Source organism: Podarcis liolepis (genome assembly GCF_965112155.1).
Source record: "Podarcis liolepis genome assembly, chromosome: 4".
NCBI lineage: Eukaryota > Metazoa > Chordata > Lepidosauria > Squamata > Lacertidae > Podarcis > Podarcis liolepis.
In genome coordinates this window covers 91,459,206-91,477,074 of record NC_139558.1, presented here as the reverse complement: position 1 = coordinate 91,477,074, position 17,869 = coordinate 91,459,206, and the positions used below count along the sequence as shown (strand labels likewise).

At 44.3% G+C, this 17,869-nt stretch overlaps 1 protein-coding gene across 3 annotated transcripts in view; it reads left to right on the top strand.

Moving 5' to 3' along the window:
* The first annotated feature begins 510 nt into the window (after positions 1-510).
* Positions 511-17,869, top strand: part of LOC310705111 (glutamate carboxypeptidase 2-like) — a 53,243-nt gene continuing 35,884 nt past the window's right edge. The window contains exons 1-5 of one of the 3 annotated variants that reach the window (XM_083499555.1): positions 511-714; positions 2,402-2,510; positions 7,917-8,103; positions 9,643-9,744; positions 15,407-15,532. In XM_083499555.1, coding sequence (XP_083355681.1) covers positions 597-714; positions 2,402-2,510; positions 7,917-8,103; positions 9,643-9,744; positions 15,407-15,532 — 642 coding nt within the window. In that variant the 5' untranslated portion in view covers positions 511-596. Of the gene's footprint in view, positions 720-831; positions 1,066-2,401; positions 2,511-7,916; positions 8,104-9,642; positions 9,745-15,406; positions 15,533-17,869 lie in introns of those variants that run through there. The other 2 variants (XM_083499557.1, XM_083499556.1) reach the window with 2 other exon arrangements.

Here is a 17,869-nt window from a genome sequence, read left to right as displayed (position 1 = left end):
GGTTTAACCCACTGCACCACCCGCGTCCCTCACTATTAACCATACTGGCTGGTACAGATGAGAATTGGAGTCTGCCCACATCTGGGTTGCCACCGTTTCCCCATCCCTATATTTTGACGGCCAACACCTTTGCCTGTTTGTGCAATTCATTTATTCCTGAAGGGCGCCTCTCATTAATTGACAACGGATGCTGCCAAAACCGAGGCTGCCAAAGCAGCCCAGCCCTTCCAGAGCATCCCCGGTGGGACAGCGGTGGCCTCAGCCTGAGAAGACACCTGTACCTGGCTTTGCTCTCCTCCCGAGCGAAGGAATGGCAGTGCCAGGCCGCAGACCTTGGCAGCGGTACAGCACTTGGAGCCTGGTTTGCAGAGGATCCTTCTCGTCTCTGCCTGCCCTCTTCGTAGCCTGCAGGAGGAGTCGAGATCTGTGCGGAGGAAAAGTGTGAGGACTTTGCCCCCTTGTACAGAGTCTCTCTCTCTCTCTCTCTCTCTCTCTCTCTCTCTCTCTCTCTCTCTCTCTCTGTATATGTGGCAGGGGACTCGAAGAGGTCAGGCGGAATCCAGAGCCTGGGAAAGCTTTCTTTTGCAACAGGAAGGATGTGGAGCTCCCTGCATGCTGCCACCGAGCCCACCTACGCAAGGGGCAACAGGAGCCGTTCCTGGGTGCTGGCCGTGGGGGTGGCAGTTGGCGTGTTCCTCCTCGGATTCCTCATTGGTATGGTGCGGGCTGAGCCAAGAGCCTCGTTTTATCTGCAAAAGGGCTTGGAGAGGAGGCTGGAGGTCGAATTGCATGCGCTGCTGCTCTGTCACTCATTAGGGGAGGGAAATAATTGCCTTCGCATTCCAGGGAGCGAGTTCTCCTCCTGGAACTTGTTAGGAGGGGGAAGAAGAAAGTTTTTTTTTTAAAAAAAAAAAAGTTGTTTTAGTTTGCAAGTAAGAAGCTTTGTTTCTTTAAAGATTTGAACAGATGAGGGTTTTTAAAAAGGCATGGAAAGCTCTCGCCTTCCTCTCTTGCAGCTACTAAGAACAGACAAAGTGGATTTGCGGTATTCGCTCAGCAGCATAAGTCAGTGGCTTTTAAAAAACGGAAAGATTCACGGAGGGCAAAGTCAACAGTGACAAGTTGTGATCATTCAAGAGAACCTCTGCATACAGCAGCAAAATACCTTTGAGTGCTGGTTGCTAAGGACAGAGTGCTGTTTTTGTGGCTTGCTTGTGGGTTTGGCGGGGTTGGTTTGGTTGTGGTTGCACTTTACCTGCTGAGAGTATGCCCCCTTGGATGCTGAAGGGACTTACTTCTGAGTAAACATGCAGGTGGACTGGACTGCAGGTGGATCTTTGATCTGATGTGCCAAGGCATTGCTTGTCTGTCTGTTCTCCTGCCCGTTAAAGGCACATTTGCTTTGCTTTAAACAGAACAGAACAAAAGCAAAATTCAATTTCTGCGTGTTAAAATAATTTCAAACTACTCTACTTCCATCCCTTTGCGTCTTTAAGGGGAGACTCTCATTGTTTATGGAGCCTAATGGCCCCACATACATACACTCAGTATCGTCAGGCTTTGGGGACAAAAACACCCTGTGGGGCACCTCAAAAACAAACCCATGAGAACTGGACATGCTCAGTGGGTTCCTTGTGTTTTGGATTCCTGAATGGAAGCACTTCACACTGCAACATTTTGTTGCAGGGTCCCGCTTGCTATTTATTTACACTAGAACCAATGCACATAAATAAACCCTTTACAAAGGCTGTATGCACACAATTTAAATCTCATGTCTTATCCCCAAGAATCCTGGGTATTGTGGCTTGTTAAGGGTGCTGGGAAATGTAGCTTCATGAGGGGTGAACTACAGCCCCTAGGGTTTTTTTGTGGGGGGGGGATTGTGCTTTAACTGTGCTTCAAATGTCTGGTGGACATTAACCCTAGGTGAACAAACCAAAATGGTATGCCTTCTCCCCAAAGGAGCTTACAATTTATTTATTTTTTAAAAAATAAAGACTATAGAAGGAGAGGACAAAGAAACAAATTAGTAGGGGAAAATGTTTCTCTCCCCAGCCTTCCCAGTTTCTGAAATTTTAGCAATCAGTAAAAATGAATGGATTTCCTCTGGCATTTTTTCATATTCCATGAAGATGAATGCATGGTTAACATTATGAACCTCAACGGTTGTATGGATAAAACTCACTCTGTAACAAGCAAATGGCCTTTAAGCCATGTCTGTCTAGGATTTGGGTCTTCAGTCAATGAGTTGACACTGCCACCGCCATGTTGGATTCCATGTTTTTAAGCAGACGGGTGGACTAGAAGACCGAAGACCCTTTGGATCCCTTGCAAATGTACAATTCTGTGATTCTGTGATGGCAGTTGCAGTTGTTGCAGCTCTCTCTGGTCTATCTTGCAGGTTGGCTGAGTAAACCTGAAGGTCATTTGCCAGCAACAGGTTCTCACGAGAAGATGAAGAAGGCGTTTATGACAGAAATGAAAGCTGCAAATATCAAGCAATTTTTATAGTAAGCAAAGTGCACTGCGTTGATTTTTGTGTGTGTCTTTAAATTGACCCAGAAACCACTTTTTGTGACTCTTTTGGAACAAGGTGGTTTTAGCAAATGACAATAAACTCAGTCACCAGAGATCTATCAGTAATGGTAGATTTCTGATCTCTGATTCTAGTTGTACGGGATTATTTATTTGTTTTGAATCTTTACTTTTCCCATCCCAAGAAAAAAAACAAAAGACAGGGCAAAAGAGAATTAGATCAATGCCTAAATTCACCCCCAAGCTGGTGATTATAATAGCTTTTTTGAGAGTTAGAAGTGGCAAGATAAGGGGTTCATTGTCCGCGATGTGCACACTCATTTCTTTTGTCTGGCTATCATCCCTGATCAAACACTAGAAAAAAAGAAAAAGACTGATGCACAGTCCTGAACTTGTGGCACTGAACTGAAAAATAACAACCCTGTATTTGAATAACAGAAACAAGAAGGCAGATATGGGTAACTGCTCTAGCCATGCATCTCTATGGTGCAAATATTCCTGGTATATGCTGCCATTTTTAGAGACTGCCTTAAATTAGATACAGTGGTGCCTCGCAAGACGAAAAGAATCCGTTCTGTGATTCTCTTCGTCTAGCGGTTTTTTCGTCTTGCGAAGCAAGCCCATTGACGGATTAGCGGCTTAGCACTATTAGCGGCTTTCAGCGGCTTATCGGATCAGCTGATAAGTGGCTTAGCGGCTTAGAAAAGGGGGGGGGGAGGGAAAAAAAACCAGCAGGAACTCGCAAGACATTTTCGTCTTGCGAAGCAAGCCCATAGGAGATTCGTTTTGCGAAGCACCTCCAAAACGGAAAACTCTTTCGTCTAGCGAGTTTTCTGTCTTGCGGGGCACCACTGTACTTCAAGCACATTGCAGCAAGTAGCCCTTAAGTCAGAGGTATCTAACCTCCAGGAGGAAGAAAAGAAGAAAAATTAAAAGTAGACTGGGTGCCGAGACCATATAACACTGGTCTTGAAAGACCTACACTGGCTCCCAGTACATTTCTGAGCACAATTCAAAGTGTTGGTGCTGACCTTTAAATCCCTAAACGGCCTCGTTCCAGTATACCTGAAGGAGCATCTCCACCTCCATCGTTCTGTCCGGACATTGAGGTCCAGTGCCGAGGGCCTTCTGCCGGTTCCCTCACTGCGAGAAGCCAAGTTACAGGGAACCAGGCAGAGGGCCTTCTCGGTAGTGGCACCCACCCTGTGAAACGCCCCCCCCACCAGATGTCAAAGAGAAAAACAACTACCAAACTTTTAGAAGACATCTGAAGGTAGCCCTTTTAGGGAAGTTTTAATGTTTAATAATTATTGTATTTTAGTGTTCTGTTGGAAGCCACCCAGAGTGGCTGGGGAAACCCAGCCAGATGGGCGGGGTATAAATAATAAATTAGTAGTAGTAGTAGTAGTAGTAGTCGTAGTAGTAGTAGTAGTAGTAGTAGTGTTAGTATTAGCATTAGTATTAGAATTATAATCCAACCAGACCCATGTAGCTTTCCTATGTACAATAAGCTGGTGTAAATTTACATCAGATGTAAACCCTGATCAGCAGCAGGGCTGTCGCTCTTCCTATGCCTGGTAGAGGGAAAGCAAGCCTTTAAAATAGTGTTCTTTGCCAAGCGGGCAGGTGAAATGTTCTGGCCTTGCCTCAGCCAGATTCATCTCAGCTGGTTGAGCCGCAGGTGAGCCAGGATGAACAAGCTACACTGAAGTACCTTTGATGGTGCCAGGACTGCAGGCTAAAATATATTTTTCAGTTTGGTGGCATTTCCTGAGATTAACTTAGTGGCATACATTTGTAATTACAGCGTTTTTAGTCCATGACAAGCGTTTAGTAATCAAAAAGCTGGCACGCAGAGCACGTTTTCAAGTAGGAAAGAAAACTATCGCTCAGACTTATTTAGCAAATGAGTCAGTGTTCCAGTTATAAATGCTAATATGTTGACGTTTGTCCACCCAGCACCAGCTCAGTGTGTTTTGTGATTGTTAAGCAGTGTTAAAGACGAACATTTCCCTCCTTTATGCATACTTGTTCATGAGGGTGTGTTACACATTTTAGATGCCTGCAAAATGGATGCAGGGTGAATGAATGAATGAATGAATGAATGAATGAATGAATCTTTATTTGCGTCAGCCAGCGGCCATAGCAATAAACCAACAATACAATATACAATGCCACTTAAAGGCCAAAGGAATAAGCATGTAGGTTTGAATTGCTTAGTCAATCACAGCTTTTATTTAAGCACATAAGAACCTTAGACAACCCTGTTGGATCAGGCCAATGGTCCATCTAAGTCCAGCATCATGTTCTCAAAGTGGCCAGGCCAGATGTCTGTGAGAAACCCGCATTCAGGATCCAAACAAAAGAGCATTTTCCCTCCTGTGGTTTCCAGCAACTGGTGAATTCCTGCCCCCAACCGGAGCTTTACATCTCCAGAATTGCTTTTGGCCAAGTTGTAGATCTATCCTTAGAGATGCAGAGAGGTTCTCATTCACTTCTTGCCCATCGTGCACCAAATCCGAGTTAAACAGAAAGCATAGCTTGTATATAATAATAATTTATTATTCATACCCCACCCATCTGGCTGGGTTTCCCCAGCCACTCTGGGCGGCTTCCAGCAAAAAATTAAAATACAAGAATTCATCAAATACTAAAAGCTTCCCTTAACAGGGCTGCCTTCAGATGTCTTCTAAAAGTCAGATAGTTGTTTATTTCTTTGACATCTGGTGGGAGGGTGTTCCACAGGGCAGGAGCCACCACTGAGAAGGCCCTCTGCCTGGTTCCCTGCAACCTCACTTCTTTCAGGGAAGGAACCGCCAGAAGGCCCTCGGAGCTGGACCTCAGTGTCCGGGCTGAACAATGGGGGTGGAGACGCTCCTTCAGGTATACTGGGCCAAGGCCATTTAGAGCTTTAGCAAGCATGCCAACTGGCCAAACCAACCAACACACTTGGGGTACATTTCAGAGCGTTCTCAAGACGAGGTAACCCCATGCCATCAAAGGCCCATGGGCAACACATAAAAATGTTCAAGGTGGAGCCTGCAAGGTGGACATGGTGTTAGTGCTGAGCTGCTAATAGTCTGGGAGCGCATCCTGTGTGTTTTATCTTATCTTAAACTTATTGTATGCTGAGTTGGTAACTTTTTTGTGTGTGTTGTTGTTGTTGTTTTTGCTGCAAAGCAGTTGAGAAATCTGCGAGTGAAAAATAATTAATGATTTGATTAATCAAATCTGTCCTCCGCCCCAGCCGGCATGGTAGCAGGGCTGAGAGAGATGGGAAATGTGCAGTAGTTCAAATCAGCCAGAGGGCACCAGGTTGGGCAAGGCTGCCTTAAACAAAGAAACAGAAATAGTGCTGGTGCGAGCTGAGTGACTGAAGAGGTAGCAGGGCCTAGAGATTGAGGAGTGTCCAGAATCTGGGGCAGGTGAGGAGGGATGATGAGAAGCAGAGATGGGTCAGGGTTGTGAAGAAGCCTTGTGAAGAAGAACCAGGGAAGGCGGTGAAGGTCCTGTGTGAGTGCCTGGAGGCAGTTGGAGGATGGATGGCGGCTAACAGATTGAGGTTGAATCCTGACAAGACAGAAGTACTGTTCTTGAGGGACAGGGGGTGGGCTGGTGTGGAGGACTCCCTGATCCTGAATGGGGTAACTGTGCCCTTGAAGGACCAGGTGCGCAGCCTGGGAGTCATTCTGGACTCAAAGCTGTCCATGGAGGCACAGGTCAATTCTGTGTCCAGGGCGGCTGTCTACCAGTTCCATCTGGTACGCAGGCTGAGAGCCTCCCTGACCACAGACTGTCTTGCCAGAGTGGTGCATGCTCTAGTTATCTCCCACTTGGACTACTGCAATGCACTTTACATGGGGCTACCTTTGAAGGTGACTTGGAAACTGCAATTAATCCAGAACACAGCAGCTAGACTGGTGACTGGGAGTGGCCGCCGAGACCACATAACACCGGTCCTGAAAGATCTTCATTGGCTCCCAATATGTTTCCGAGCACAATTCAAAGTGTTGGTGCTGACCTTTAAAGCCCTAAATGGCCTTGGTCCTGTACACCTGAAGGAGCGTCTCCACCCCCATCATTCTGCCCGGACACTGAGATCCAGCACCGAGGGCCCTCTGGCGGTTCCCTCGCTGGGAGAAGTGAGGTTACAGGGAACCGGGCAGAGGGCCTTCTCAGTAGTGGCCCCTGCCCTGTGGAATGCCCTCCCAGCAGATGTCAAGGCAATAAACAACTATTTTACTTTTAAAAGACAACTGAAGGCGGCCCTGTTTAGGGAAGTTTTTAATGTCTGATGCTGTGTTGTTTTTAATATTCAATTGGAAGCCGCCCAGAGTGGCTGGGGAAACCCAGCCAGATGGGCGGGGTATAAATAATAAATTATTATTAATATTATTATGGTGTCTCCCCATCCTATGTGACAAGCTGTCTTCCTGTTTGTTCTCCCAGAACCAGTAGCGGGAGAAGCAAAGAGAGACACACAGGTGCAGTCTCTGATTGCTTGCGGGGGGGGGGGAGCTAGAGAGGAGAAGACATACCTGGCTGTGGGAAGTTGTGGATCTTTAGTCTCAGCAATTTGATTCATGGGGGCAAGACATGGGCATAGCCGGGGGGGGGGGGGCAAGGGGGCAACTCCCCCCCCCCAATCAAGTAAAACATTCTAAAGAAGAGTGGCAACTTAAACTGATGGAATAAGCGCAGCTTGCGGACCTAACATATAGAATAAGAGAACAAGGAGAACATACGTTTAAAGAAGATTGGAAAATGTTTATTGAATATATGGGGGGAGATTGTGTACACTTGAAAACGTTGGCAGCATTAAGATAAATTCAACAGTGTAAATAAGTTTTGATGGATGTAATAATGGAATAGTGAATGGTTTCGTTTATGTAAAATATGCAGGGATTTATGATATGCAAAGTGAAGCATAGAAAGAGAAGAAGGGAAATTATTGGTATCTTAAGGTTGTTTAATATTCTAAATTGCAAAACAGAATATGTATATGTATGTGTGTGTGTGTGTGTGTGTAAATACTTAACTAACTGACCAGTCACATCAGTTTTGCCCCCCTAACAAAGTCCTGCCCCCCCCAAAAAAAAATCCTGGCTACATCCATGGAGCAAGACCTCAGTTTCTGTGCTCATTAGGCCTGACACTCTTTTAGACATCCTGTTTTGCTATTAAAGAGTTAACTCCTGCTGGATTGGTGTGATTTGCTGCTGGCTCGCTCCTGCCAGTGACCCACCTTTGGTCAAGATGGTCACCTGGCTGCGATTCGTGAAAGTTGCACAGCGAGGACCGACGTCCAACAGCAGCAGCAAGCCCAATGAAAAAATAAATAAATGTGATTTCATTCATTATACCCTTCTCCTCTTTTGCAGTAATTTCACTCGTCTGCCTCACTTGGCAGGCACACCAGAGAACCTGCGCCTGGCCAAACAAATTCAGGCCCAGTGGAAGGAATTTGGCCTGGATTCGGTTCAACTGGCTGCCTACGACGTTCTGCTGTCCTACCCAAATGAAACCAATCCCAACTACATCTCTATTGTGGATGACCAAGGGCATGAGGTAAAGGGGAGAGGGAGAGAAAATGGATTTCCCCATCTGGCTTTAGCGTTTTTTTAAGTCCACCATCCCTGTCCCTTTCAGAACATTCAGATAACGATGCAGTTATGAGAGGTAACTTCTGCTGAGCTTTGAAAAGAGCAAAACACCTGGAAGAGATCTTTTCTCCAGGTGAACCTGCCCACACTTTGAGGTGACGATTCCTTAAATACCAGTGTGGTGTAGTGGTTAAGAGCGGCGGACTCATAATCTGGTGAACTGAGTTCGATTCCCCGCTCCTCCACATGCAGCTGTTGGGTAACCTTAAGCTAGTCACACTTCTCTGAAGTCTCTCAGCCTCACTCACCTTGCAGAGTGTTTGTTGTGAGGGAGGAAGGGAAAGGAGATGGTTAGTCGCTTTCAGACTCCTTAGGGTAGTGATAGAGCGGGAAATCAAATCCAAACTTTTCTTAAATGGCTTTCCCACCTTCCCCCAAAAGGAGTTCACACCAGCAGTGGAACAAAGCGAATAGAATAAAATGAAAACATATTTTATAGCTTTTAATTTCAGTCACATACCCTCACAGGTAATAATTTCAAGGATGCCAGGGTAGTGTCTTTCAGCCGTCAAATGCCTGGGTGAATAGTACTGTTTTTCCATTCCTTCTGAATGTTAATAATGAGGAAGACAGGCACATCTCTCCAGAGAGAGCCTTCTTTGTCACAGAATCCCAACCTTTCCTCAGAGATATATGCCCAGTGCCTACTTTCTATGTGCATTCTGGAGGGAGGGACTGACCACATTTTCTTTTCTCAAGCTTTTAGCAACATCTTCTCTCATTCTGCTAGGTTGTTTGCTTACAGTTGTGATACCCCAAGTTGATTTTGGTGCCTGGTCATAGATGCCACCTGCAGCCCTAACATGAATGCAATGCGGGACGTTAACTGCGATTCCTGCATTGCAGACAGTTGGACCTGAGGGAAACCCTTTGGATCCTTTCCAACTCCACAATTCTATGAAATTTAACAAATGGACTGACAACATGATAGCGCTCGCAACCTATGAACGGACTGCTTACAGACGTTGACTTGAATCAATATGGCAATATTTGGAATGAGCTTCTATGAAATGTAGTAGGCTATTAATATTTGCATATGTCTTAGGATAAGAATATCAATTTCATATAAGAATGTATGGGCTAGGATGTTTTCCATATATTGTATATATTCGTATACTGCTTCTTTCTACATGTTTTTGTTTTGTTTTTATATATACATTTTTATTGATTTTTTTAACATATCAGTTCCAACAGTCATACACATCTTATACAAACTTCCATCAACACGTCTGATGATTTTCCATTCCTTATCACTTACTTTCTACGTGTTTTTGAGCCTTTTTATTTTTTCTTTTCTTTCCCCACATGCATCACTTTATTTCTTTATATTCGAAACCTTTGCAATTAAAATATTAATATGGGGGGGGGGGGGGAATTACATGAAATTAGTCTAAACCTGACCTTAATATTCTGCCTTCTCCTCTGCTCCTTGTTAACTGCCCAGATTTTCAACACCTCATTATTTGAGCCTCTCCCTCCGGGGTATACACACATTGAAGATGTTGTTCCACCCTACAGTGCTTTCTCTGCTCAGGGCATGCCAGAGGTAAGGACTGATGTGGGGTAACGGGTTGTGTGAATGTGCCCTTTGGTTACGCGAATGACCCTCTCTCTCTGGATCAGGAGTGGTGATCACTTTTCAGATCCAGTGTCTCTTTCCCTTGTGTGCAACCTTCTGGGGACCACCTACCAGAGGTGGGCGGGGCCAGAGGCAAGAGTAGGCGGAGCATCCGATGCAAATTTTTTACTTTAGTGCAGCAGTAAGCTAGTTTCCACACATACACACACTGTGCCCTCCACCCAGACAAGCAGGAGGCATGGTCAGATCTTAAGGACATATTCCAAGTAGGCAGATACTCTTAAGGGCTGTGTGCATCCAAGGCAGCAAGGGGTGTGGTCTGGGGAAGATTCAGGGGCCAGATAGAGAGACCTCGGGAGCCACATGTGGTCCTCCTAACCTGAGTGTCAGGGGCTGGTCTGAATCGGAAGATTGGGGAATGGAGTCACAGGGAGATCAGCTCCTAACAGAAGAGGAGGAAGACTATTTGCCTCCCCTGCTTCCAGCGTTTCCAGAAACAGAGAGACAGGTAGACACAGCAGCTGCTCAGTTGAGAGGAGCTACCCAGCTATGAGATAGTAGCTAAGCAGCCAGAAGGGAGGGAGCAGCTGGGTGATACATCAATAGAGAGTGGGGGAACCCCCTCCCCCCCTGAACTCAGAGGTCCAAGCGTGGCAAAGAACAAAGGAGATGCAGAGGGGGAGGAACTTCCCGTTGGCACGCTTCTTGCTGTGGAAGTGGGGAGGAGTCAGAGTAAGGCAGTATGGTGTAGTGGTTAAGAGCGGCAGACTTGTAATCTGGTGAACCGGGTTCACTTCCCCGCTCCTCCACCTGCAGCTGCTGGGTGATCTTGGGCTAGTCATACTTCTCTGAGGTTTCTCAGCCGCACTCACCTCACAGAGTGTTTGTTGTGGGGGAGGAAGGGAAAGGAGATTGTTAGCCGCTTTGAGACTCCTTAGGGTAGTGATATAGCAGGATATCAAATCCCAACTCTTCTTCTATCCTTGCGGAGGATTGCCTGCTTGTGCTTGCAACATAATGCTGTAATAAAAGGCCTATAAATCTACCAAATGCTCGTTAATTCTTATCATTGAGCTCCCAGAAGAGAGAGGGGAACTTGCGTACCTGACACTGAGGTTCTCCACCCCTGCTCTAGGTTTTTATATCTCCCAAGTTTGTTGCTATACAAGAGGATTGTGACTAAACTTGATGGCCAGCAAGAATTTCAAGCTACTAGGTTTCTGCCTCACCTCTCCTGCCTAGGTGGGAGCTAAAATATTTTTTTTTAATGATATTTATTACTTTTTCAACATTTCCAACACAACACTACAAACAAAAAGAAAAAAGAAAAAACAATACAAATACAATACAAAAACGCTACATAGACTAACAAAACAAAGGAAAAACAAACAAAAACAATTTAAAAAACACCTCAAACATTTTCAATATCTTATGTTTCATTCACCTATTTCCAGCGACCTCCTCACACCTCCCTTTTTGCATTCCACTTCTATTAATTGTTTCAGCAGTTCCTTTCCATCTTACTCTGTTTTCTATCCTATAATTATCTTAACACATTCTTGCCTTATTTTTCCTTTAATTTTCTATTAATCTATTTATACTTAATTCCTTATGACATTTCTACTAAAGCCATATAACTTCATTCCAACATTTTTCTAACATTCCTTAATTTTACAATATTTCTATAAATAGTCTTTAAACTTTTTCCAATCTTCTTCCACCGACTCTTCTCCCTGGTCTCGGGTCTTGCCAGTCATTTCCGCCAATTCCATATAGTCCATCAACTTCGTCTGCCATTGTCCAACACTTCAGTGCTTTCAAGAAGCAACCATTCTCTCAACCAGCAAAAAGCAGATGGTTCACAACGAAATTTAAAGTTCTGGCAGGGCAGGTCCACCTCCTTTTTTGGCATCCATCAATATCTTAAGTTTTACTTGAGGCTTCCTGCCCTGCCAAACAACTCTAGAAACATCCCTCTGCCACCTCCTGAAACACTCCATCCCATCCAAAGCTTGCAATGTTTGAAACAAAAGCAACATCCCCAGCAACACAGCAGCCCTCATCCCCACCACAGTAACTCGGCCCAACAGTAACAACTTCTGATTTGTCCATATTTCCAAATCCCCCTTCTCTTCAATCCAACATCCTTCACAGTTATCCTTAAACAGATTTACATTTTTGGCGGTCATACTAACCCCCAAATACCTCTCTTTCTCAACCAATGTTAGTCCTGTCGCCTCCTGAAACTCTGTCAAGCTTTCCTTTTCCAGTTCAGATAGGGCTCTGGTCCTCAAATTCATCTGTTCTTCTTTAAGTTCAATCATAATGAATGCCAGCTTATGTTCATCAGGTTGTCTTTGTATGGATGGGACTCTCCTCTCCAGTTGTATTGCATTAGATTCAGCAGCAAGGGTTTTTTCCCTGGCTTCATCTGCAGTTTGCCGTATCAGGGTAGATTCCTGTGTCAGTTTCTGGGTGGTTTCTGAATTGGTATTCACCTTTTGTCCCAAATTATTTAAACTTTCTACAATTAAGTCAATTTCAATATTTGCAGCATCCATTTTCACATTTATCACATCTGTTTTCTTGTGAAGTTGTTCCAGCGGATCGTTTATTTTCAATAATGCAGCCACTAAGGCCTCTTCTGTCAACATCCCGTCTGTTTTTTCCTTTCCACTTGCCATAACACTTAAGAGATTCAAGGTCAATTCCAAAGTCTCACACTTTTTTATCTTGCAGCTGTAGATTCCCCTAGCCCAGCTCCTGTAAAGTAACCAATTTCAAAAGCTTCCACTAGGGGAAAACAGTTTCTAGTTGTATCGGTCAGTATGTCCTCTTTTAAACACAGTTTCAATAATCCAAAGTTAGTTTCAATTTTCAGTTACTTTCCTCCTTTTTTTTGAAAACAACCGGAGACAGTAGAAACAATGTATTCTCTTGTTTAGCTACCTGTCAATGAGCGTTCTAAACGCTGTCAATGGACATTCCAAAAAACATCAATCCTGCTAGCAGCCCGTTTCCAGGGTCAGAGCGGTGGTATTTTAACTCTCTTAATTCTCTCCTACAGGCATATTCAGTCCACCACTCCCCCCCCCCTCCTGTCTCCAAAAAGGGGGGGTTTAGTTCTTTACCGATGGAAATTTAGTCTTTTACAAAAGGCTTTCCAAGACTTTAGCTTGCAGGCTCCTTGCTTTAGTTTATCTACAAAAAGGGGAGGCAGACTTCCTGAATTGAACCTCCCCGTTTCGATGCCAGATTAAACATTTAAAAATCCAATTCTTCCCAATTCAGCTCTACTCACGGGTAATTACTTTAGAGTCAAATTGTCCACAGGAAAAAGTCATTGCTCTCCGACAACAGCTATGTGGCTTTGCTCCGTGGAAGAAGCAGACGATTCGAAGCACCGCGCCACTCACCCCACATCGCTCCGGATCTCCGAAACTGGGTTTCCCCGCGAGTAGGGGAGGCGCAAAAGGTGCCCGCCGAATCCCACGTTCACAGGCTTCTCCCGCCAGTGATTTTTACGGGTCTCCGCCTTTGCCGTGGCGGTACAGACCCAAATTCCCATGGGGCAAATTCCTCCCGATCAGAGGAATTCCGCCATTGCAGGAGGCACCAACCCGGAAGTCAGGTGGGAGCTAAAATAAGCCAGTTCCTAAATTTGGGTATCTGGGCTGGATCTACACTGACCTGTTTAACATTATTTCCCCCCATTAGACTAATAATAGATATATCATTCTGAAACATCACGGGCTATACTTGTTGATTAAAAGGTTTACTACCTTGGTTTGTTGGTTTGGCAAATGAAAGTTATACCCGGCCACACTGTTTTCCAAAACACTGTTTCTTTCCCTGCTGATGATTTCTGGTTGCTCTGCTCTGCCCTCCAGTATCACATTTTAATTCTCCCTCCCTCCATTTTTAAATAAAATTTATTTAATCATTTTTTCAATACAAACAACAACCGCAAAAGACACATACAACAAAAACCATAATAACACTAATAACACAATTTGACAATTCAGATTTGAATACACTGATATACCTATGACTACATCTTTTTAACAATATTTTCCCACCTCTCTCTCCTCCCCCTACTTCCCACCACTATCAGCCTTATCGCTTAAATATTCCTTCCAGATTTCTTCATATTTATCCATTCTTAATTTGCGTCAACATGCAATTCGTTCATATGTAGCTAATCTGTCCATATTATAAATCCATGTGCTCAATGGAATCTTTTTGCCACAAAATTCTCGCTCCCTCTGTGTCCTTTGTTATCTGCACATGCCACCACCCCTCAAATTCCACTGGAGAGCGGTCAGCGTTTGAATGCAGTGGAACATTACATATAGGGACATATATAGAAGCATAAGACACAGGGACCAATATAGCAGCATAAAACTATTAAAAACTAAGTGATAAAAAAGGCAAGGTGATAAAGCATTATGAACATAAAAAGTAGGGTGGGATGTGCCCATCTACATTATCAAAACCCTGCCTTAAACCTTCCTTAACGTTAAAAACCATGAGTGTAGATCTGTCCCTCATCAGAGAAAGATATATTTGAAAAAGATATGAGGGTTCTTTTGGCGCTCCCTAGGAAGAAGCAGCCCCCCAGAACTGCAAAGGCATACAGCTGATATTGGGGGAACTGCTGTTGGCTGAAAGACTCTGGGCACCACAAACTGATATTTTAGCTACAGATAGGTAGCCGTGTTGGTCTGCCATAGTCAAAATAAAAAAATTCCTTCCAGTAGCACCTTAAAGACCAACTAAGTTAGTTCTTGGTATGAGCTTTCGTGTGCATGCACACTTCTTCAGATACACTGAAACAGAAGTTGCCAGATCCTTCTATATAGTGAGAAGGTGGGGAGGGGTATTACTCAGAAGGGTGGTGGGAATGGGAGATTGGCAGATAGCTGAGATGAGCCTGTTGACGACTCTTAACGACTGCAATAGGACTTACAGGAAAAGGCAAGGGGTGAGAAGGTGAAAAATGGCTTAGTCATGTATAATGAGATAAGAATCCAATGTCTTTGTTCAGACCAGATCTCTCCATGGTTTTAAGTTTGGTAATGAGTTGCAATTCAGCAGCTTCTCTTTCCAGTCTATTTCTGAAATTCTGAAATTCCTTTGTAGTAAAACAACTACTTTGAGATCTTGTATAGAATGTCCTGGGAGATTGAAGTGTTCTCCTACTGGTTTCTCTGTTTTGTGATTCTTGATGTCAGATTTATGTCCGTTTATTTTTTGGCGTAAGGTTTATGTGACTATGGGGCTGTCGCTTTTCAGGCTGAGCAAGCCGGCGTTTGTCCACAGACCGCTTTCCGGGTCATGTGGCCAGCAGGACTAAACCACTTCTGGCACAATGGGACACTGTGCCGAGTGCCAGAGCACACAGAAACGCTGTTTACCTTTCTGCCACAGTGGTACCTATTTATCTACTTGCACCGGTGTGCTTTCGAACTGCTAAGTGGGCAGAAGCTGGGACAGAGCAACAGGAGCTCACTCCATTGCGGGGATTTGAACCACTGTCCTTCTGATCTGTGCAAGTAATACAGAATTCAGCACTAAACTTCTTCTAGCGAGCAGGCTCTTCTTACATTCTGGTGTTCTTATACCCCAGGGAGATCTGGTTTACGTGAACTATGGAAGCATAGAAGATTTCCAAAGGTTAGAACGAGAGCTCGGAATTAATTGCTCTGGGAAAATTGTCATTGTCAGATATGGGAAAATCTTCAGAGGAAACAAGGTAATAATGATTATATCCCATCTCAGTGTGTAGGGGATGCTTTGACACACAGACGGAATTTGCCCAAATGTGAGAGCTGCTTTTATATTGTTAAAACAACAACTACGAAGGCAGAAACTTACGGAGAGTAACTTAATACTGATGTGTGATATTTGGATATTTTTTCAGGTGAACATAACAACAGTGAAGGAGGGATCTCAGCATAGAGGAGGGCCTGGGGGCACTTTGATCATGCCCTCCCCCAACATACCCATTTCACAGAAGGAAAATGGGCAATTCTCAAAATGCACACACTTCAAAACCAGTAGAACAAGTACAGTGGTACCTTGCTTCTCAAACCCAATCCATTCTGGGAGTCTGTTTGACTTCTGAAACCATTTGAAAACCAAGGCACAGCTTCCGATTGGCTGCAGGAGCTTCCTGCACTCAAGCGGAAGCCGTGTCAGACATTTGGCTTCTGAAAAACATTCAAATACTGGAGCAGCTACTTCCGGGTGTTTGGGAGCTGATTTGTTCTGCAGCTGAGCGTTTGGGAACCAAGGTACAACAAAAACCTTGCACCCCTTTGAACAGAAACAGAACCCACAAAGCATTCCCACAACAAGCAAACAAAAAACACCTCCCAAACATTAATGTTTAAGATAAAAAATGAGACGGCCAGGGAACCTTTGGAGGCAGCAAGGATGCTATGGTGCCCACCAGTACCACATTGGGGACTCCAGGTTTAGGGGGCAATCCTATGTCCTGATTCCCCATGATAAATAGTTTAGGATGCAGCCGATTTCCAGCTCAGGCAGCTGATTCCTGGCTCTGCCAGCCTTAAGTCTCCAACCTCAGTTCAAGCAATGACACGCCGGTGTAGCTTGCTGATCCCGGCTCAGCCAGGGCTCAGACAGCTAAGCCAAAGCTCGCTGAACAAAGGCCAGTGTCAGTCCCCAAAAAGAGGTGTTCTGGCGGAGCTATGTGGATGGGACCAGTGAGGGCAGGGGCTGAGGCTGTATCCTGGCAACTCAGCACAGAATACTGATTTAAAAGGCTTGTTTTCTGACTGCCAGGCTTTGGCAGAGCAGCAACCTGCTGCTGAACAGGGTATGGACGTGCTGTAATTTTACACCAGCCTAACTTACGCCGGCATGTCACACATAGAATTGCTTCTTTAGTGTTGGAGCTCATGATTCCCTTACGCCTTCGGTCCTGGTTGGCAGAAGTTCTGGAGAGCTGGTCCAATACATTTTGTTGCCCAGACCAACAGAAGAGATCGTAAAGGAAAAAGAGAAATTATATGAATAAGATATGATGTGGAAACACCAAGATAAGACTGGATAGAATTATGAACTTTGTTTGGACTGATTGGGACTGATTTGGACATTAACGCAGTAATAAGAAGTTGATCTGAATCCCCCTTTGGATCTTGAAGTATGGGTTCCCCCAACAAAATTTAAAAATTTGACTTTGTAATTTGGAATTTATACAATGTGATTTAATTTGATGTGATTGGCCAGTTAATAAAAATTATTTTTAAAAAAACAAACATTTTGTTGCCCGAAGCGAACAGCAAGAATCCAACTCTCCACCTGCCTCTCCACCAGTGGCCAGGGCTGGATTGAGGTTTGATGGGGCCCTAAGCTACTGAAGGTAATGCGGCCCTTGATATGTCCAGCTGTCCTTTGTCAACCACAAATTGTCGCTATTTTTTGTGTTGAATGTGTGCTATATGGTAATTTATGGACCTAATAGGTATCTAAAGCCATTTGCACATAACAAAATATGTATTTTATCAAAGTAATTGTTGAACTGAAATTAATCTGGAACGGATTAATCTGTTTTGCATTACTTTCTATGGGAAAGTGCGGCTTGGTTTTGGAACGCTTTGGGTTTGGAACAGACTTCCAAAATGGATTAAGTCTGAGAAGCAAGGTACCAGTGTATATAGAAATGAGCAAACCAGTGATATTTTAGGGAGCAGGCTAGCAGGCGGGGCCCATTACTTACATCATGGGAGTCTACACAACACAAAACACTGTTGCTGTATGTAGGTTTTATTTTATTTGTTTTTTTATCTTATATTTTGGAAATGTACATCCAGGTTCTTTTCCTTTCAATTTTTTTGTGGCTCCCAAGAGAGTGCAGCCTTAAGCTATAGCTTGTTTAGGTTATGCATAAATCTGGCACTGGAAGTGGTTCAGCAGTGGAATCTTATTTGAGCACTTGGATCTGGTGGGGATGGGATAGAAATCCCATTAGGTTAGGATTTCAATGCAAACCTATCTGCTTTGCACTGCCTAAAACTGTATGCAAAAATGAAACGCAGTGGTCTGAATTTTGTGATGCAGTTCT